Source organism: Stigmatopora argus, chromosome 18, assembly GCF_051989625.1.
Source record: "Stigmatopora argus isolate UIUO_Sarg chromosome 18, RoL_Sarg_1.0, whole genome shotgun sequence".
NCBI lineage: Eukaryota > Metazoa > Chordata > Actinopteri > Syngnathiformes > Syngnathidae > Stigmatopora > Stigmatopora argus.
In genome coordinates, this window is record NC_135404.1 from 2,161,533 (window position 1) to 2,184,908 (window position 23,376).

Genomic DNA, 23,376 nt, shown 5'->3' on the forward strand with positions numbered 1-23,376 from the left:
CTTTCATTGCTTTCCCCCCTGGTTGCACTGCTTCCAGATGTTTTCATATTGAAGCATTTAACCAATCACATTTCAGCCATTATTTGTTGCCAGATCAGATCTGCCTCAAAGCCTTCAAAATCAGTTCTGCAGGGTCTGCTGCATTAAACAAGACTGTTGCTTTTAACCAATCAGATTTCGAATTGGCAACCCAACAATGATTTTTCATATGCATTAGCATTTTGCTGGCTGGGACATGTCATTGCTTTCAGCAACTATGATTGGCTAGTAGGCGGGCCAAAGCAGCCAGAGATCGCAAACTCCACCCACAATGGCCGACAGTGGCAAAAACAAATGGATTCTGTTGCAGATTTCTCTCACAAAGCTATTTTCCAGACGGACTTTTCCAGAAAAAAATGGACATCATTAAGAAAGCGCGGTCAACTCCGAAGCTAGCAAGCCTGTTACAGCCGGGAAAATGGTGTGTGCGGCACTTTCAGTGCGCTAACTTAGCTCCACAAGCAAATCGTATATTGTTGTTTTGATTTAAAGCCATTTTCAAAACGGACTATGCCAGAAATATGACAGGACAGGCTCGACTTCTTTCATCATTAGCTTCGATGGCGATAGGAAAGAAGGAAGAAAGAAAGGAGGATGGATATTGTGTACAGTTAAAAAGGATTTTTGGTGAGTAAAATATGGCTATATTCCTAAATAATATTTCAATTGTGGGCCTGGTTCTCATATCTGAAAAGCTCCAGTGTTTGTATTTAAGCTCCAGTGTTTGTATTTAATCACTAAATGCTGCTAGGATGTGGATATTATCCCAGTTTAATTTTTGCCATTTCGCCATTGACGTCCATCGCTGTCTTTTCCCGAGGAAATCACCCCCCTGGCCTGGTTGTAATGTCTCAAAAGCTCCAGTATTTGTATTCAGTCAATAAATGCTGGTAGGAAGTGGATTTGACCTAATTTTAGTGAATTTTTTGTCATTTCACGTATGGACGTATCGACGTTCATCGCTGTCTTTTTACCGGGTAAATGATACTCCGGGCCCGGTTCTGATGTCTAAAAAGCTCCAGTATTTGTATTTAATCAATAAATGCTGTTTTTGGCTGGATTTTACCCCATTTTCGGGCAATGTTTGCCCATACGCCATTGACGTTTATCGCTTTCTTTTCGCGGGAAAATCGCCCCCCTGGCCTGGTTTTAATGTCTGAAAAGCTCCAGTATTTGTATTTAATCATGAAATGCTGCTAGGAAGTGGATTTTACCCCATTTTTGCGCATTGATTTATTGATTGTTTTCTATGTGTCGCAGCTGTAGCTGCAGTAGAGGTTTTATAGCCATAAAATCGTTTTTGAGGGTTGGATTGATACGTTGAAGGCGCTACCAGAAAATGCACGGACCGCTATATATATATATATATATATATATATATATATATATATATATATATATATATATATATATATATATATATATATATATATATATATATAAATACATATATATATTTATATATTGTGTATGAGTATCAATTTTACTAGATCAGTCAAACACAAGATTGAAAAATACAGAGCATATCTATTTATTTTTCCAATAAGAAATGTCACACATTTTCATTCAATATTCTTAACTAAGGTTTATCATTATATTGAAAAAAGTAATAACCATGCAGCAAGGGTGAAATAAATTGTGAAATTAATCCTCATTCATATTTCATTTACTGTAGCTATCTAAATAGTATGTAATATAATCAAATATGGTTTTGGATGACAACAGTGAAGACCCCTGCATAGAAAACAATACTAATTTTATAATTGTGTTCACGACCCGAGTGGTACAATTCTAAACTTCACTGTCATAGCCAAGGATGGAAGCCAACCACTTCTCAATTTCCTCATGACTCATTTTTTTTCTTCTTGAATAATCCTCCACCTGGTAGCAAAAGAAAACAGAGAAATGGATTGTTAGTCAGTCATCAATTATCTTTTATAAGGGCCTTAATATTGGATCATAATAGTTCCAGCAAAAAAAGTGTGTGTATTGTATATACAGTAGTGTTCAAAAGAATACAATGCCGTAAAAAAGTATTTGCCCCGTTCCTGATTTCTGTGTTTTTTGCATATTTATCACACACAGAGGTTTCAGATCATCAAACTAATTTTGGTATGACACAGACATCCCAAGGAAATAGAAAATGCAGTTTCTAAATGATGATTTTATTTACCAAAGCACAAAAAAATACAAACTTGTCTGGCCCTCTGTGACTGCCCCCTGAAACTAATAATGGGATGTGCCACCTTTGGCAGCAATGACTGAAATCAAGTGTTAACGATCATTTGTGACGCTTTTGGGGGATTTTGGCCCACTCTTCTCTTACAGGGTTTTCTAGCATGAACAGCCCGTTTCAGATTACACCACAGCATTTCAATAAGATTAAAATATGGACTTTGACTTGGCCAGTTCAAAACCTTGACTTTTTTTTAGCCATTAAGATGTGGACCTGCTGATCTGCTTTGGATCGTTGTCATGCTGCATGCTTCAAGAACGTTGGAGTTTGAGCGCACAGACTGAGGGCCGGACGTTCTCATTCAAAATTTTCTAGTAGACAGCAGAATTCATTCTCCAATCAATTACAGCAGGCCATTCTTCCCTTGAGGCAGCAAAGAAGCCCCAGACCATCACAATGCCAACACCATGCTTCACTGTTAGTATAGTGCTCTTTTGTTGCAATTCTGTGACATTTTTTTCGCCTGCACGCCTTTCCAAGAAGTTCAACTTTTGACTCATGAGTCCACAGAATGTTCTTCCAAAAGTAAGAAAGATCATCAAGATGTTTTTGGCAAACGTAAGATGAGCCTTTATATTCTTTTTGGACAGCAATGGTTTTCGACTTGGAACTCTGCCATGCATGCCACTTTGGCCAGTGTTTTTTTTTTTAAATTTTCTTATAGTAGAGTCATGAACACATAAACTGAAGCCAGCGAGGCCTGGAGTTCTTTCGATGTTTTTCTAGGTTCTTTTGTTACCTCCTGTATGTGTGGCCTTGGAGTAATTTTAGCTGGTAGACAACTCTGGGGAAGGTTTGCCACTGTTCCCAGTTCTTTCCATTTGTGGATAATGGTTCTGACAGGGATTCACTGGAGCCCCAAAGCCTTGGAAATGGCTTTGCAACCATTTCCAGACTGATAGATGTCCATCACTTTTTTGCATTTCTCCTTGAATTTCTTTTTGTGGCATGATGCTCTGATTTTGTAGTCTACTTCACTTTGTCTGACACATTCTACTTTTTTCTCTGTTTTCTTGATTCAACATGTGGTGTGGGTGTGGCATCTGAAATTGAACTCAGCTTTCATACAATTGTGATTACCGTAATTACTCGAATATAACACGCAGGTTTTTGCAAAATAATTAATTCCAATAGTTGGGGGTGCGTGTTATAATCAAAAACTTTTTTTTTTTTTTTTTTTTTTTTTTTTTTTTTTTTTTTTTTTTTGTGTCTTGTTACATGGCCCTTAGCCTGGTGCTTTTTCTTGCCAAATAAATTGAATTGAAATTGAATTGAATAAAATAAATTACAAATTTTCGATCGAAAAAAGCATTGTCAAACTCACTTTGACGCACGGATTTTACGTCATCTCGTAGAGCCGATGCACGGATTTTACGTCATCTCGTGAAGCCGAGACCACCACTGCCCCCCTCTAGCCTCGTACCCGTCTCAGTTCACCCTCTCTCAGTTCAGTGTTATAATCAATAACTAAAATAAATTACAAATTTTCGATCGAAAAAAGCATTGTCAAACTCACTTTGACGCACGGATTTTACGTCATCTCGTAAAGCCAATCGGATGATGTGTTGCGGGAGGAAGAGGAAGTGGATGAAGGAAGCGTGGACGTTGATAGGATTCTCAACGAAGAGATGTATGAGAGGACAGACAAAGAGAGAGAGGAACTCTTCATTTGAAGGATTCTAATGAATAAATTTGTTTGAACAAAACAATCGTGAAACGAAGAAAAAAAGGTAAGATTTCTGATTTTCGTCAGCGGGAAATTTTAGGTGCGCACTATATTCGAGTACTGCGTTTTTCCAGATTTTTTTGGCCCAAAGTTATACCTGCGTGTTATTTTCGAGTGCGCGTTATATTCGAGTAATTACGGTAGTCAGTTATTTTGTGATTTACCAAAGGAGGGCAATTACTCTTTTACATGGGGCCAGACACGTTCGCCCAACCAGTCTACATCTGCTTTGTGGACTTGGGAGAAGCCGTTCGACCATGTCCCCCGGGGAGTCTTGTGGCGGGTACTACGGGAGAGCAGTGATACCTCGACATACGAGTGCCCCGACATACGAGTGCCCCGACATACGAACAATTTGAGATATGAGTAAAATTTAGAGCAAATATTTATCTTGAGATACGAGACAAATTTTGATATACGAGCATACAGCAGATGTGAGAGGCTGCTCATAAGAACATCATGGGCACTGTCTTTCCCATCACAACTCCCTCATGTAAGGTCTCTACGAGCACTGGGCGGAGCGTTGCATTTTTTTCAGCATTTTTTTTCTCCGTTAGTCAGTGCAGAATGGCGGAGGAGCTTGCTCGATAATACGAGGTGAGTATATACTACTTCTCATTGACAAGTGGTCGTGCGTTATCCTATTGTGATGACATTTGTGTACATAATTTTGGGAATATGGAGGCGGGGCAAATAGAGCCAACCCGGGAGAAGAAACAATGGGGAAGGACCTCATCCCTGACCCAAAGAGGGCATGCTAATTTTGTCTGACTTTGGACCATGTTCTCAAATTTGGAGGTACTGATTCTCATACTGACCGCTTCATCCTTGGTTGCGAATCATTCCAGTGAGAGTTGGAGATCAAGACTTGATGAAGCCAAAAGAACTACATCATCTGCAAAAAGTAGGGATGCAATACTGAGGCCACCAAACCGGACCCCCTCAACACCTTGGCTGCGGAGTCCAACTCCCACTGGAAAACTGATCCGACTTATCAGACCCTGACACCAGTCACTGAGGGACCAGAGGAGAGGGAGGGAGGGAGGGGGGGCGTGAGGGAGGGAGAGAGGGAGAGAGAGAGAGAGAAAGGAAGAGAGCGAGAGAGAGGCTACTCAATTCAGTGAGGCCCTGTTTATGGGTCCCCTAATATGCACAGTAGATAAAGTGCTGTGAACTCAATTTCTGTTCTTTCAATATGAATGTAGATTAAGGTACGAGTCTGAGCTGTAAGGGATAGATTAACTAAGCATTTGTGATTTCATAGTTTATCAGTGAACATTTTGTATTGGTTTGTTATTGTATAACTTGCCTGCTCCTTGGTGATCTTTCCAACAGAAAAGTATGAGGCCTGTGGGTTGGAAAAATAAAGTCCAGAGACCGAGGCGGCAGGTCGCATAGCCAGCGACTCTGTCAGAGCAATGCCTGCACACAAAGAATTTGTATTGAATCATATTCTATGTACACACATTCAATTCAATCACAAGTAAACAGTGTGACGTCATGGATATCAACAGTTGATTCTGTTGAAAACAATACTGGTCCAAGTACCAAAAAAAAGTTCTATCATTCAAATACGCACTGTATTTATTATGTTTTCAAATGGGAAAAGTGGGGAGTTGCTGTAATGCAGAGCTGAAGTCAGTGAATTAGAGTCACTGATCATTGCAAACAGCATAAAAAATATGCACTCTTCTGTTCTCCTGTATTTCTTTTTGCTGTTGCGATTCAATAAAAATAAGGCATGGTATACTTATAATGTGCGTTAAAATCCGATAAAAAATATTTTTTTTCTGATTGAGCATACCAGTAGAGGAGTAAAGCAGAGGCCAAAGAGCAGTATTCTGGGTGTTTGTCACTAACTGTATTTTTGTTTTCATGATGGCTAACAAAAGTTATATATTTTTTGCTGCTTGGTTTACAGCAAATCATAGTCAAGTAACTATATATCCTCTTGGATTTTCTTCTCATGAATGTTATGATACAGTTGTGCCTCTATTTACAAATGCTTCTACATATGACATTTACAGGTTACGAAACCCTTTGATATGCACATTATTGCTCCATTATAGGAATATAAGCAGAGGTGCCCAGCTTCATCGGTCCCACCTGCTTGTTTCGAACCAAAAGGCAATTGTTGGCAATTTAAAAAAAATCTCTTTTGAAAAATGGGTGTTTAACAAAAAAAGAGATTGAATTTACACACTTGGAGAAGGTGAAGAAATTCAATCTTTTGTCTATTAGTATCCGACAGCCGTTTCTGGCCACAATAAAAAAATGTAAACTCTCTACGTTCCAAGGTTTGGACAAACGTTGCGAGAGAATCTTAACATACCCAGACACACACCCATCCATAAAATACGCTTTATAAGGATTATATATGACCGCCGAGGTCGAAGCCTCGCCACCACTTTGGAATGCAGAAGATTGTGTTGCCATCTTGGTGCACTTCAATTGTTTACGCCTTTCCCAACAACTTGCTGCAAAGCAAACATATATATTTCTGATAAAAATGCAGCCTTCGGATAAAAATGATGGCCACCGCCCGCTGCCCGCCATTTTATTCCTCTGTTGAGTGACTTTGACGTTCTTCTGTCTTCTGCCATTTTCCTAGTGGCAAGCGGAAGACAGGGGAGCTTGCGGGTTTCAACGTGGATTTTCACATTTTTATGATTTTTTTTCCCAGAAAAAAATCCACAATGTAGTGAATCCGCGAAAGTTGAAGCGATGATATTCGAGGGATTACTGTATTTTATTTATTTTGTATTACTGCTTTTCTAAAATCCATCCGGGCAAACTGTAATTTTGAAAACTGTATTCTTACCTGTTTTTTCCTGTATACCAGCAAGGTTCCACATTACAATCTTTTCAGTGTGATCTGGCTGGGTTGGGTATCCTGGAGCTGGTCTGATACCCTGATAACGAACCTTGTGGAGGTCTGCAGCAAGCAAAGACTCATTGGTACAGTACCCCCACAGTTCTTTGCGCACACGAACATGTAGCTCCTCAGCAAATGCCTGGGGAAAAAGAGGTCAAATTCTGCTTGATTTCAAATGCTGCGGAACTGATAGATTTATTAGAGTCAGACTCGGACACAGACAGTGATTTCCTCCCCCGATTTGGACTTTGGTATTCCTCCCCGGAAAACTTCCACCCGTACACGTTTCCCACGGACCCCTACTGGGTTCCCGTCTGGCCATCTACAATGGACCATCGCGTGGCGGTCGACGGGGGAGATCAGGTAGGAGTTTTGGTCAACGCCCGCTGGTGAATGGGAAATCGGCTTCTTTTTTTGCGAGGACGCAGGGGCGTGACTTTTCTCGTGTCGCGGAGGAGGGCGTCGGCCGTGGTACGCTATCCTCTCGCAGGAGGCGGAGGCAAGCGCCACGACATGGGGAGAGGAGGAAGAGTGAGCCCCGAGCCGACTGCCCGCTCGCCAGCCCCACTCCCGGCCCCCCACTCACTATCACCGGTTAGCCAACCATGCATTCCCGTCCCGAGTAGCCCCCCCGTTAACTCCATTTCAACGCCCCGATCCCCGGGCTAGCCACTTAAGCTTTCCTGTTCCGGCGCCCTGTTCCCTAGCACGCGTTCTGACGCCTCATTTCCCTGTTGTTATTCCAGCTAGCCACCCATGTGTTCCCGTTTCGGCCCCACGTTCTCGTGTTCCCGTTCCGGCGCCGCATTCCCGTGTTCCCTTTCCGGCTAGCCACCCAAGCGTTCCCGTGCAGCCGTTCCAGCGCCCCGTTCCCGTGCACCTGTTCCACCGCCCGGTTCCCGTGCTCCCGTTCCAGCGGCCCGTTCCCGTATTACCATTCTGGCTAGCCACCGAAGTGGCTCCGTCCCGGCGCCATGTTCCTCTGCCACCGTCCTGGCGCCCCGCTCCTGCTTGCCCCTCTCGGAACCCGCTCCTGCTCGCCCCTCCTGGTTCCCCGCTCCTGCGCGCCCTTCTCAACGCCCCGCTTCTGGGCGCACAAAGGCGGCAACTCTCCCAGCGGGGGCTACGATGGCGCCGGCTCTCCCGGTGGGAGCCTCGACTGCGGCAACTCTCCCGGTGGGAACCTTGACTGCGGCAACTCTCCCGGCAGGGGCCTCGACGGGACCGACTCTTCCGCCGTGGGCCTCGACGGGAGCGACTCTCCCGGTGGGAACCTTGACTGCGGCAACTCTCCCGGCAGGGGCCTCGACGGGACCGACTCTTCCGCCGTGGGCCTCGACGGGAGCGACTCTCCCGGCGTGGGCCTCGACGGCTCTCAAGACAAGGTGGCCGGTTCTCAGGACAAGGCGGTCGGTGGCGCTTCCAGCGTCCAGGGTAAGAAGGCCGACCATCTTTCTTATGCTCTGGAGTCCGTTCAGGGCAGGGAGCCCGGCCATCTCCTCACGGGCCAGTCTGGATAACTGCCGAACCTGCCAGCCCGACATCGCCTCACGGGCCGGACCGGCCAGCCCAACGCTTCTTCACGGGCCGGACCGGCCAGCCCAACGCTTCTTCATGGGCCAGACCGGCCAGCCCAACGCTTCTTCACGGGCCAGACCGGCCAGCCCAACGCTTCTTTATGGGCCAGTCTGGACGACAGCTTTCTTTGCCTCTAGTTTAAGTTATTAAAGTTTAGTTTGAGCACTCATTCACTCGTACATTGCCTGCTTCCACTCCACGTTTCCACGCCACAACGTCGCCAAAGGCGTGACAGATAGGGTCATTTTTGGGGGTATTTTGTGTGCATTTAAACACCGGAACTGTTTTAAGACATATTGACTCCTAAGCAGTCTCAGCTAAAACCCAAACAACAGAAGATATTGGATGAAATGATGAGACATTGTTTGCATTTAAAAATAGCCAAAACTTAAAATTAATAGTTTTTTACAATGATACATTGATTTCACATCAATTTCTGAAAACAAGCTGAAGTAAGACATTGTGAAAGATGGAAGAAAGTGTATTGAAAACTAAGACAGTTGATCCTGTACCTCTGCTAGTCGATCAGCCAAAGCTTTGACCATAATACTGCTGTAGTCATCTCCTTCAGCCTGGAACTGCTGGCTCAGTTCCTCAGCCCCAAACACTCCAACAGCAAATAATCCAATATAGTCAGTTATGCCGCTGTCTATGGTCGCCACAAAGTCAGCTAAAGACAGGTAGGGTTCTGAACTTGTAACATCCTTTTGCACCTGAAGAACATGAATAATTAGTGTTCATTTCGAGAGCCAATGCCCTATTAATTGTTTTGCCTCGCCTGTTGCCTTAAACCATGCAAAATCGTGATTGGCTCAGGATCTCTGGGCACTGTGTCCCCTTTATTGTACACATGGATGTCATCACCAACACTTTGTGCCGGCCAGAATCCCACCAATCCTCGAGCAGTTACACTTGAGTTATCAATCATGCGGGTTAGTAGCTGCTGGGCATCATCGAAAACCTTGCGAGCCTCCAATCCTACAGGGAAAAAAAATATCAATGAAATCATTCAGTTTTTCAAAAGTTCTGTCTCAACTGCTTCATCATCACTAGGGTCGCGGTGAGTGCTTGATCCTATCTCAGCTGATATATATATATATATATATATATATATATATATATATATATATATATATATATATATATATATATATATATATACAGTGGGGCAAATAAGTATTTAGTTAACCACCAATTGTGCAAGTTCTCCTACTTGAAAAGATTAGAGAGGCCTGTAATTGTCAACATGGGTAAACAGAATGTGGTAAAAAAAAAAACTGAAAATAATATTGTTTAATTTTTAAATAAATCATTTCCAAATAAGAGTGGAAAATAAGTATTTGGTCACCTACAAACAATTTGATTTGATTTGACAAGATTTCTGGCTGTCAAAGAGGTCTAACTTCTTCTAACGAGGTCTCCACTCGTTACATGTATTAATAGCATCTGTTTTAACTCATTATCGGTATAAAAGACACCTATCCTCAACCTCAGTCTCTCACACTACAAACTCCACTGTGGCCAAGACCAAGGAGCTGTCGCAGGACGCCAGAGACAAAATTGTAGACCTAGCAATAGGTAAAACACTTGGTGTAAAGAAATCAACTGTGGGAGCAATTATTAGAAAATGGAAGACATACAAGACCACTGATAATCTCCCTCGATCTGGGGCTCCATGCAAGATCTCACCCCGTGGCGTCAAAATGATAACAAGAACGGTGAGCAAAATTCCTAGAACCACACAGGGGGACCTAGTGAATAACCTACAGAGATCTGGGACCACCGTAACAAAGGCTACTATCAGTAACACAATGCGCCGCCAGGGACTCAAATCCTGCACTGCCAGACGTGTTCCCCTGCTGAAGCCAGTACACATCCAGGCCCGTCTGCGGTTCGCTAGAGAGCATTTGGATGTTCCAGAAGAGGACCAGGAGAATGTGTAATGGTCAGATGAAACCAAAATAGAACTTTTTGGTAGAAACACAGGTTATCGTGTTTGGAGGAGAAAGAATACTGAATTGCATCCGAAGAACACCGTACCCACTGTGAAGCATGGGGGTGGAATCATCATGCTTTGGGGCTGTTTTTCTGCAAAGGGACCAGGACGACTGATCTGTGTAAAGGAAGGAATGAATGGGGCCATGTATCGAGAGATTATAAGTGAAAATCTCCTTCCATCAGCAAGGACTTTTAAGATGAGATGTGGCTGGGTCTTTCAGCATGACAATGATCCCAAACACACAGCCATGGCAACAAAGGAGTGGCTTCGTAAGAAGCATTTCAAGGTCCTGGAGTGGCCTAGCCAGTCTCCAGATCTCAACCCCATAGAAAATCTGTGAAGGGAGTTCAAAGTCTGTGTTGCCCAACGACAGCCCCAAAACATCACTGCTAGAGGAGATCTGCATGGAAGAATGGGCCAAAATACCAGCAACAGTGTGTGAAAAGCTTGTGAAGAGTTACAGAAAATGTTTGGCCTTCGTTATTGCCAACAAAGGGTACATAACAAAGTATTGAGATTAACTTTTGGTATTGACCAAATATTTATTTTCCACCATGATTTGCAAATAAATTCCTTAAAAACCAAACAATGTTATTTTCATTTTTTTTCCATTTTCTGTCTCTCATGGTTGAGGTTTACCCATGTTGACAATAACAGGCCTCTCTAATCTTTTCAAGTAGGAGAACTTGCACAATTGGTGGTTGACTAAATACTTATTTGCCCCAATATATATACCGTAATTACTCGAATATAACGCGCACTCGAAAATAACACGCAGGTAATTTTGGGCCAAAAAAATCTGGAAAAACGCAGTACTCGAATATAGTGCGCACCTAAAATTTCCCGCTGACGAAAATCAGAAATCTTACCTTTTTTTCTTCGTTTCACGATTGTTTTGTTCAAAACCGGATAGAGAAATCTTCAGGTACGAGCGTGTCGAGTGTCGTGCATTTGGTGGAGTTATGCGTTTGAATTTTAGGGCAATAGATGATACACAGAGTGGACAAACATATCATGTAGACATGTTATGTTGCAATACCTTTTAGACTTCCTTGAACATTTACTACATTTCAATTGACAATGCCATGTTTTAATTCAAATATCTATTGTCATTCTCAAACAAGAAAAGGAACATACAAATTGAATAAATAAATGATTTGAAGATATGCACAATGGAAAAGACTATCACATGTAACAAGGGAATGTACTGATGTACTGCCCCCCGCTGGACATATTTCTAAATACAAGTACGTACTACACTACAATGTAGTATTCTACTTTCCAGCTTATTAATGCAGGATTGTGATGTTTGTGAGGCTTGACGATCTTTAATATGCGTGTATTTTGAATTCAAAGTTGGAAATTGCACAATGTCCGTGCGTCAAAGTGAGTTTGACAATGCTTTTTTCGATCGAAAATTTGTAATTTATTTTAGTTATTGATTATAACACGCACCCCCAACTATTGGAATTAATTATATAGCAAAAATATGCGTGTTATATTCGAGTAATTACGGTATATATATATATATATATATATATATATATATATATATATATATATATATATACATACATATATATACATATATATATACATATATATATATATATATATATATATTTTTAATTTATGCCTACAATGTCTTTTCCTGTCTGTGTTCTCACCGTCTTGCTACTGCAACAGTGAATTTCCCCTAGTGAATAAAGTTATCTGATGAAATATAATCTAATCTAGTTGTAATTGCCGACTCGTTTGTGTTGATTTGTTATACTTTTGATTCTTAGTTGTATTCGTCGATTCGGTCGTGCCTTTTGTTATTTCTTGTGATACTTTGGGGCGTGCTCCCTTGGTTAATAATCACTAGTTTTGGACAGTTCATGAGTGTGAATGGCTGTTTGTCTCATGCACTGTGAGTTGGCACATATATAGTTGGCAACTAATTAAGGGTGTCTTCTGCCTACTGCCCAAGGTTGGCTGGGTTATGCTCCAGCACCCGTGTGATGATTGTGAGGATAAGCGGAATGACAAATGACTTAATTAATTTTGTGAGACGCAAAAAAATCCACTCAATAAATGTGTTATTTCAAGCATTTAGGTTTGAAAATGAATACCCACCAACTGTCTTGTCATTGAAGATCTTTGGATAAGCTCGATTGGGGTATTTCCCTCTGAGCTGCCAGACGTCAAAGAAAGGCTTCCAATCAATGAATTCAAGAAGTTTGGTCAGGTCGTACTGATCAAAAACACGGGTGCCAAAGAACTGAGGAGTTACTGAAATTTAAATGACAATCATAAGTATAATGTTTCCTGTTACATTTGAAGTAAATGCTGTACAGTACTCACTCTCCAGACTGGCACTAAATTCTAATCATAGATTTAAAGAAAAATTACTTTTCGCCACAAATTGTTCAGCATTTTTTTCTGAAATATTGAAGCGATATGTCCAATTATCAATTACAATGGTACTTCTACTACTACCCAAAATTAGTTAGTTCCAGAAGTGGTTTTGTAACCTGCATTTTTCGTAAGAAGGATATTTTACATTGATTTATCATAATTCATTCCACGATCTTTAATACTACCACTTTAACCCATTAAAAAAATGAAGTATACCAATTTTGAATTAAATATGTAGGCAAAAGTATGAATGTGTACAATAAAAAAATATATATATTTAAAAAGTCATTAAAATTAAAAATAAATGCAGACATTTTCAATGTGGTAAAATTGCAGATGGAAGCTAAGTAAACATATGTATATATGCACGTAAACAGAAAACATAAAATTATGTAACGCACACCCCAAAAACTCTGTGAAAAACAAGGGTCGAAGGCACACAAATTAGAAACTCATCGGTGGCCTGGGCTCATCAGCCATGGTTCTTAAGAAGTTAAAAAGTGCCCGGAAACGGTGCTACCCAATTTCTAGCCAGCTCTGGCGATCACATGGAGCGCACGCTTTTTGGGTTGGGGTGATGCCAGCTTCCCCAGTGGCTGCTACCCCATGCGAGTGCTGTCCGCCTACAGCACGCAAACTTCAGGTTTGGCATCATGGAGACGAAGCTTTTTTTTCTAGCCAATAGGAAAGCTACACTACAATTTAAAAAAAAAACCAGATACGTTTTGGGGGATGTTGGACTTTGTTTGACATTTCGTATCTTGGACTGTTTCCGTAAATTGTAACAAAAGGTTTTCCATTGAGGCTTTTCGTGACTTGAATATTTCTTACATGGAAGCATTTGAATGTAGAGGTACCACTGTAATTTACAATAGCTACTTGATGCATATTTATGTATGAGCTGAAACATTTTGTTTTCATTTGAGTGACAATTGGACGATCTTGACCTCTGTTGCTTAACTTTGGCCAGTATGTATGCAATACCAGGCTTTTTAATGGATACATTATAGAATAAGTTTTGAACAGAAAATAAAACAAATAAAAAATACAAAATAAAAATAAACGTCTCAAAAGATAACTTACTCGGCTTGGTTGTTGACAACCAATCAATATGTAGCGCTTTTTCTCTTGCATGAGACAGAGACAGATAACGACGCTCCTGAAAAGAGAAAGTAAAAACCAGATTGTTCAAGAGGGGGAAGAAAGTTCCATTGGCTTTAGCAAATTGCAGTTCGGGATACATTTAAAATGTGTGAGTAAATAAATGAAATAAATTAAAAATAACATCACTTGTGTGTAAAAGACATTAGACTTCAATTAGTCTGCCACACCTTCAAGGAGTCAAAATGCTCCTGTCTTATCTCTGCATACTCCTCTTTTAGGTCTTCAAAGTAGTCCTCCTTTAGGCAATCATCTAAAAGCTGAGAGCACTGGGATAGAATGAAGAAAAATCTGGTTATCTGATTATATCCTCTTATGAAGTGCATAGTTCCCAACTAGAAAAATTCACTCGAATAAACATTTTGGTGCAGTCTACACAAAAAATATCTCTACACGCAGGTATTGAATGAATCATATTGGTTTGATTATACATGACCTCGTACAGTAAAAATAGTCTATTCGATTGTTCAAAATGATTGTTTTAGTATAATCAAAAAGAGTAATATATGCTTTCCACCATTTGGCTATGATGTTTTATTTTCTAGAAAGACAGCTGTGGGTGGTTTGTCTGTGCATCTTGGATAGTCAAAACAGGAAAAAAACAGATGAGCAAAATGCCCAACCCTTCACTTGACCTTGGCAATTGGCACACTACTAAGGTTGGACCATCCTCAATTTGTCACAGACACTAAGGAAATACAGTGATACCTCTACTTATTAATGCTTCTACATACGAAATTTTAAGGTTACGAAGCTCTTTGATATGCAAATTACTGTTCCAAGATACATTAAGTCCAATTTACAAAAGATCAAGTGAAGTACCTTGTTCTGTTAGCCTGGCTTCTTTCGGCTACTTCTTTTTTGGAACCATTCAGCCATGCCTACGCTGTCACACACATGGGACTAGCTGTTACAATACGCAGCAGAAGGAGCAACACCTCGGTGCCGCCGGGGATTCGGAGCTGGACAAAAGTGCCGGGAGGAGAGGCAACCCTTCTGACCAACCATTCCATCGTGGGATATGATGGAAGAGCTGTCGGCGCTTACCAGCAACGGAGTCGAGGTGCCCTACTCTGCTACTGTTTTCTTCAGCTCCAGACTACTGAGGAACTGTGCGGATAAGCTTGGAAGAGTGACTGCATATTCTCTACCTCGGTCAAAGTCTGCAGAAGTTCCCCATCTTGTGGAAGACTTCCTGTGTGTGGTTCCAGTTTTTGTCCAACTTTACGTCTTTTGAGTCTGCATCCGTTTTTGCTATCGCAACCAAAATGGCGCCGTTCAAGTGGCAGCCGGTGGAGGTAGCTCCGTCCACTCTTGCTCGTTTCGTGTTTTTGCTGCTTATCTGTCGTAATGATTTGATTTGGTGATTCTTAATGATCCCATTTACTTTGATTTGATTTGTACTTTGTGCTTTGCTTTGTTGTACTGTCTAACTTATAACTATGGCTTTTCTTGCTAGTACTAGCACAATGAAATTTCCCGAATACGGGATGAATAAAGTTATCTAACCCAATCCAATCCAACTGGTGTTGCAGTGCTTCACTCGCCTATCTTCGGTACGGGCAAGAGTGGGGTCGATTCCTGCCCAGTGGCAGATAATTGTGAGTGCCAATGGTTGTCTGTCTCTCCATGTGCCCTACAGCTGACTGGCGACCAGTCTAGGTTGTAGTCTGGCTTTCGCCAACTAGAATAGGCTCTAGCAACCCTGAAACCGTTGCAAGGATGCACGGTATTGATAATGAATGAATAGCGGCATTTAAAAGAGTTGATCTTGCATGCCCCTCTCTGGAGTTAGCATGCGAGACAAGCTCCCATGCCACTCGCCTCACACACAACATCCACACAGGACAGCCTCATAGACACTTATTTATAGTCAGTACCCATGAATTCATCAGCCCATGCGGTTGTCGATGCATCACGTTGCCACACACAAGCGACGCTACTATACACTTCCTGTATCTGACATTTGTGATTTTTAAATTGTCCTGCTTAAGTTGGTTTACAATGAGCTACAGTTGTGGTCAAAAGTTTACATACACTTGTGAAGAACATAATGTCATGGCTCTCTTGAGTTTCCAGTTATTTCTACAACTCTGATTTTTCTCTGATAGAGTGATTGGAACAGATACTTCTTTGTCACAAAAAACATTCATGAAGTTTGGTTCTTTTATGACTTTATTATGGGTTAACGGAAAAAGTGATCAAATCTGCTGGGTCAAAAATATACATACAGCAACACGAATTAGCAATTTTGGTGACTTAGAAAGTTGTGTCAGTGAAATGAGCTTCATAGCATGGCCTCTTAACTTCTTGTGAGTGATCATGAGTGACTACAGCTGGTGACTTCTCTGAGGCCATTTAAATAGGGCTCATTGGATGCAAATGCCCACAAACACTACAATAAGAAAATCAAAGGAGCCCAGCATGGATCTGAAAAAGTGAATCCTTGACTTGAACAAGTCAGGAAAGTCACTTGGAGCCATTTCAAAGCAGCTGCAGGTCCTAAGACCAACAGTGCAAACAATTGTTTGTAAGTATAAAGTGCATGGCACTGTTTTGTCACTGCCACGATCAGGAAGAAAATGCAAGCTATCACCTGCTGCTGAGAGAGAATTGGTCAGGAGGGTGAAGATTCAACCGAGAATCACCAAAAAGCAGATCTGCCAAGAATAAGAAGCTGCTGGAACACAGGCGTCAGTGTCCACAGTCAAGCGTGTTTTGCATCTCCATGGACTGAGAGGCTGCTGTGCAAGAAGGAAGCCCTTGCTCCAAAAGCGGCACCTTAAGGCTCGACTGAAGTTTGCTGCTGATCACATGGACAGAGATAAGACCTTCTGGAGGAAAGTTCTGTGGTCAGACGAAACAAAAATTGAGCTGTTTGCCCACAATGCCCAGCAATATGTTTGGAGGAGAAAAGGTGAGGCCTTTAACCCCCAATACACCATGCCTACCGTCAAGCACGGTGGTGGTAGTATTATGCTGTGGGGCTGTTTCGCTACCAATGGAACTGGTGCTTTACAGAGAGTAAATTGGATAATGAAGAAGGAGGATTACCTTCAAATTCGTCAAGATAACCTAAAGTCATCAGCCTGAAGATTGGGTCTTGAGCGCAGTTGGGTGTTCCAACAGGACAATGACCCCAAACACACATCAAAAGTGGTAATGGAATGGCTAAATCAGGCTAGAATTAAGGTTTTCGAATGGCCTTCCAAAAGTCCTGACTTAAACCCCATTGAGAACTTGTGGACAATGCTGAAGAAACAAGTCCATGTCAGAAAGCTATCAAATTTAACTGAACTGCACCAATTCTGTCAAGAAGAGTGGTCAAAGATTCAACCAGAAGCTTGCCAGAGCTTGTGGATGGCTACCAAAAGCGCCTAATTGAAGTGAAAATGGTCAAGGGACATGTTACCAAATATTAGCGCTGCTGTATGTATATTTTGGAACCAGCAGATTTGATCACTTTTTTTCTGTTCACCCATAATAAAGTCATAAAAGAACCAAACTTCATGAATGTTTTTGTGACAAAGAAGTATCTGTTCCAATCACTCTATCAGAGAAAAATCAGAGTTGTAGAAATAACTGGAAACTCAAGAGAGCCATGACATTATGTTCTTCACAAGTGTATGTAAACTTTTGACCACAACTGTACCTCAGAAAATATCTTGGTGGCCTCCCATTCGCATACAAGAAGCCATGACTCTATGATGTGCAAGATGAGCCCACTGTAGAAGGTATCGACGTCAAAAAGTATCTAGTGACTCAAGATACAGTAATGCCTTGGGATACGAGCTTAATGCGTTCCGGGATAGAGCTCGTATCTCAAATCGACTTTTCTCATAGAAATGAACTAAATACAAATGAATTTGTTCCGACCCTCTAAAAAACAGCAAAAAACAGGATATTACAATGGAAAAACATATTTTTATCGGTTCTAATTCACCATCTACTTAAAGAGTAACATATAACTATCTAGTGGTTATCAATACTAAAATGAGACATTATTCAGTACAACGCAGAGTGCGCGGAGGGGAGAGAGAGAGAAAGAGAACGCGCTCGTAACATAACAAACATAAATTTAACTTAGATTACGGTACAGACACACTTAAAAATAAGTTTTAATCTTACCTTACACGAAACTTAATTCTAATTTTGTATTATTATTTTTACTTTTGTTCTTCCGGCTTGACTCACTTTGCCTCGCTTCCACCTTCACTTTTAGCTGGAGTTTCTAAATGGAACCTATCTAGGGTGGTTTCGTTTTGTCTCCCCTTTCAAAATATTACGAAAATAATGCACACAAATGTCCTCACAATAGGATAACGCACGACCATTTGCCTTTCTGGACCAATATTTTTACACAAATTAGTCAATAATACATCTACCCACACATGGGACACAATTCCCGAGTAAAATTACCAACCAGAACCGACATGGACCGGTTCTAATACTACCACTATTTGTAACGAAAATACCCCTGCTTTGAATCGACAGAACTCTTCTATCCGGTGGACAAATTTATTCATTGCAATTGGGTCAGGTAGCGCTCTAAAGTGCACTTTTATTGGGGAAATCAACCACCCTGGGACAGGTTCTGATGTCTAAAAATCCCCAGTATTTGTATTTAATCATTAAATGCTGTTTTAGGCTGAATTTGACCCAATTTTAGAGCATTTTGAGCCGTTTGGCGAATGGACGTATACGGACGTTTTTTCCCTTCATCGCGACATTTTACCGAGGAATTCACTTTCCTGGGCTCGGTTCTAGTGTCCAAAGAGCTCCAGTATTTGTATTTAATCATTAAATGCTGTTTTAGGCTGGATTTGACCCAATTTTAGAGCATTTTGAGCCGTTTGGCGAATGGACGTATATGGACGTTTTTTGCCTTCATCGCGACATCATCGCGACATCTTACCAAGGAATTCACTTCCCTGGGATCGGTTCTAGTGTACAAGGAGCTCCAGTATTTGTATTTAATCATTAAATGCTGTTTTAGGCTGGATTTGACCGGATTGCTGTTATCTTACGGCTCGGTTCTGCTACATCTGCCCGCCCAAGAGTGCTTATTTCCGGGCTGCCACTGACGGTAGACTAATAAATTGAGAGTGATGAGCGGCAAAGGGAAATGAATCATTGATTTTTACTATAATTTGGACAACGCCGGCGGCGGACCGGATTAAAAATCCTAACGGGCCGTATTTGGCCCGCGGGCCGAGGTTGAAAAATTTGTACACACACGATCAGGGGGCGGGGCGAGCGCCGAATCCCGTTTCGGCGAAACGTCCGTTCGGCCAACCGGACGGTTGGCGAAACGTCCGTTCGGCGAAACTTCCGTTCGGCCAAACGTCCGTTCAGCGAAACGTCTTTCGCGAATCATCCGAGTACCCTTATCCGGGTGCTCCTCTCTTATTGGCGAGCCAGCTCCGTCACACGTACACCACTCTCATGTTTTTCAATTATTTTGTGCTTAATATCGATTGTCATTATATGCCTTTTCTTTGCACTACCCTTCAATGCACCTACTTGCTTTGGACCCATTGTTTTTCCCCTTAATTCTAACGCAAAAAAACAGGGAAAAAATGCAATGCTCTGCCCAGCGCTTGTAGATATCTTCACATGAGGGAGATGCGGCGAGAACGACAGTGCACAGTTATCATAAGCAGCTGCTTGCGTCTCGGTCCTGTGGCTGTCTCGTATGCTCGTATCTAACAATTTGGTTGGGGCACTCGTATGTCAAGGTATTAGTGCATTCCCTCCTTGTCTCACTGGCGGTGAGTTTGTGCTGAGCCTCGTTTGTTACAGAGTTGTTGAGTGAGTTTATCTCAGTGTGCCTAACATAATTTGAAGTTGTGGGTTCATTAATTGGTTGGGTTTATAATTACCGTATTTTCACACCTAAAGGGCGCACTTAAGTCTATTTTTTCTCTAAATGGGTGACTGGTTTTATTTCTTGCCAACATGCTACTTATTGCGATCAACACAGCGGACGTTTACTCTAAAAAAAGCATCCCCGCGCATCCCAAGCATTACGGTAAATCCATTCAAAACATCCCAGGCGAGTGGCAAGGCATTTGACTTCCGTATACTCGTAGCGCTTTTAACCCTCAAAAACATTCAATACTGAAAGAAACAGCCCTTTAAACCTATACAGAGGAAATGCCTGATGTGAATGACAACAGAACGCGGGTGTGAACCCTTGGAAATTGGACTGAAGCCATGGATCAAACACCATATAACAGCGAGGAGAATCAGCGTGCTGCTGGGTGGCGAGGCAGCTGACTTCTGTGTGCTGGTAGCGCTTTTAACCTCTCAAAACACTCTAAATACTCAAAGAAACAACACATGAGAGCTATCCAGAGGAAATGCCTGACGGGAAATGACAACAGAATTCAGGTGTGAATGTTTGGAAATTGGACTGAAGCCATGGATTGAACACGACATAACAGCGAGGAGAATCAGCGTGGTGAAAAGCTTGGGAATGATGCATATTGCGACGTACGCGACAATGCCACTCAATGGATTGTGGATGACTGGGCTCAAGTGTCGGCCAGCAGTGTTGTTCGAGCTTTTGCCAAAGTTGGCATCAAGTTCTGGGAATACCCTGGCGGTGACAACTCTGAATGACAGTGAGATAGAGCATAGCATGTTGAACGGCTAACTCGCCCACTTGGCCGAACTCTCTAAATCAGATACAGAAGATGAGGAGTTTGACGGTTTTGTAGATGTTTAACTTCTTTTAACATGTGTACTTTTTACCTCAATAAAGCACTATCGAACTTCATTTTGGTCATGCTGCTTAAAAAAACACTTTAGCAGCTAGCATAACGTATGCTAGCCTAGTGTCATCCTAGAGCCCTATCCGCCGAGGCGCCTTTTTTAATTGACAAAAAAACAGAAAATACACTCACACTGCACCCTTTCAGACGGTGCATTTTATAGGTGTGAAAATACGGTATATTTATTATTTGTTTACATTATCTAACGAATCTGGCTCTAATGTTGAGGTAATATTAACATGCTGTTCTTGCCGCACCGTGTGAGTGACGAGGAAGAAAAAGAGAGGGGGGAGAGGCAGAGGGAGAGAAGGAGAGGGTGTGAGAGAGAGGGAAGGAAGGAGAGGGTGTGAGAGAAAGAGAGAGAGAGAGAGAGCGAGAGATCGTGACTTGTCGTTTTGTTATTGTGTGGTTAGGGGTTGTGGCATCATTTTAATGGCTAAATAAAAAAAATTCTTATATTTTTGCTTATTTTTGCAGATATACATACATTCATTACTCATATAGATACAAAACTGGTATACCTTTATCATTTTAAAAGGTTAATAGGGGCTAGTATTAAAGATTGTGGAATAAATTATGCTAATAAAATGTAAAATGCTGGTGACTTATGAAAAATCCAAGTTACGAAAAAACCTCTCGGACCAATTAATTTTGTAAGTGCAGGTCCCACTGTAATGAGGAATTATTTATTGTAGGTTTTAGTCTAAAATAATGACTCAAATGTATTTCATTTTACTTTTATATTTTCATTCTGAAACAGTTGCATTAAACCTCATCAACAACAGTTTAGATAAGTATGTCAAAATCTGAAAGATTATTGACATTCCTATGGTTTTAACCATTGCTAGCAACATTTTGAATATCAGTGGAGCTCGTCATTGTTTGCACTCACATGCATTGTTTTCATTTAAACTAATGTATAAATCTTTTGATATACAGACGCTCCCCTACTTACGAACATTCAACTTACGAACAACGGTACATACGAACATGTCTGCAAATTGCGTTTAAGTCCAAAAATGTTCGCAAGTCCAATTTTGTATTTCGCGTCTTTTTCGGAGTAGTACTTCTTTCCGCCGCTAATACCGACGCCTGGCGCTGTGAGAGCTCAGCTCACCCAGCATCTACCTTCTTCTTCGTTGCAATGCGGAAGTGCGTGAATGTATCTCCAGTGTGCAAAGAACCTTTTTCATTTGTATCATTAAATATCTCATGCATCCAATATTGAATATGGTTGGTAAAAAGCTAAAGGCTTCTATTGAGGGAGTTGCAAGGAAGAGGCAAGCCATTTCATTTGAAACGAGTGGCAATAATAACGAAGCTTGATGCGCGTGAGAGTGGTGAGCGTTGCACATTCAGTACCATTTATAAACAGAAAGATCGAGCAGCAGGACCCAAATATTGAACGTTGCACAAAGTTTGCAAATCAATTGAATGATGCCATACAGTGCTACTGCATCATTTATGATGAAAAAAAGAAGAAAACTGCAATCGTCATTAGGTCGCTTCTTTTGGCCAGTTTCTAATACATAAATCTATCTCTCTCTCTACAGTACTGTACATATTCTCTCCATTTTATTACCGTAATTACTCGAATATAACACGCAGATTTTTGCTATATAATTAATTCCAATAGTTGGGGGTGCGTGTTATAATCAAAAACTATTATTTATTTTTTTTTTTTATTTTTTTTTGTGTCTTGTTACATGGCCCTTAGCCTGGTGCTTTTTCTTGCCAAATAAATTGAATTGAAATTGAATTGAATAAAATAAATTACAAATTTTCGATCGAAAAAAGCATTGTCAAACTCACTTTGACGCACGGATTTTACGTCATCTCGTAGAGCCGACGCACGGATTTTACGTCATCTCGTGAAGCCGACGCACGGATTTTACGCCATCTCGTGAAGCCGACGCACGGATTTTACGTCATCTCGTAAAGCCGAGACCACCACTGCCCCCCTCTAGCCTCGTACCCGTCTCAGTTCACCCTCTCTCAGTTCAGTGTTATAATCAATAACTAAAATAAATGACAAATTTTCGAACGAAAAAAGCATTGTCAAACTCACTTTGACGCACGGATTTTACGTCATCTCGTAAAGCCAATCGGATGATGTGTTGCGGGAGGAAGAGGAAGTGGATGAAGGAAGCGTGGACGTTGATAGGATTCTCAACGAAGAGATGTATGAGAGGACAGACAAAGAGAGAGAGGAACTCTTCATTTGAAGGATTCTAATGAATAAATTTGTTTGAACAAAACAATCGTGAAACGAAGAAAAAAAGGTAAGATTTCTGATTTTCGTCAGCGGGAAATTTTAGGTGCGCACTATATTCGAGTACTGCGTTTTTCCAGATTTTTTTGGCCCAAAATTACCTGCGTGTTATTTTCGAGTGCGCGTTATATTCGAGTAATTACGGTAAATGTTTTTTTTTCAGTACAAACCAATGCGTGTTACTTATACAAGCCTTAAACATACAAATGCACTTATATAAACCTTCAATATACTTATATAGGCCTTAAACATAAATTATAATACAAAATATAGCACTAAATCAACTTACAAACAAATTCAACTTATGAACAATC

The 23,376-nt window shown here is 41.3% G+C and overlaps 1 protein-coding gene across 8 annotated transcripts in view; it reads right to left on the reverse strand.

The window, feature by feature from the left end:
• Positions 1-1,554: 1,554 nt before the first annotated feature.
• The window catches only part of mtr (5-methyltetrahydrofolate-homocysteine methyltransferase), a 151,843-nt gene continuing 130,021 nt past the window's right edge, over positions 1,555-23,376 (reverse strand). For all 8 annotated transcript variants that reach the window (XM_077625051.1, XM_077625052.1, XM_077625053.1 and 5 more), the window contains 8 exons: positions 14,185-14,283; positions 13,937-14,012; positions 12,572-12,727; positions 9,233-9,432; positions 8,967-9,167; positions 6,823-7,015; positions 5,311-5,423; positions 1,555-1,920 (listed from right to left, as the gene is read on the reverse strand). In XM_077625051.1, coding sequence (XP_077481177.1) covers positions 1,831-1,920; positions 5,311-5,423; positions 6,823-7,015; positions 8,967-9,167; positions 9,233-9,432; positions 12,572-12,727; positions 13,937-14,012; positions 14,185-14,283 — 1,128 coding nt within the window. In that variant the 3' untranslated portion in view covers positions 1,555-1,830. The remainder of the gene's footprint in view (positions 1,921-5,310; positions 5,424-6,822; positions 7,016-8,966; positions 9,168-9,232; positions 9,433-12,571; positions 12,728-13,936; positions 14,013-14,184; positions 14,284-23,376) is intronic.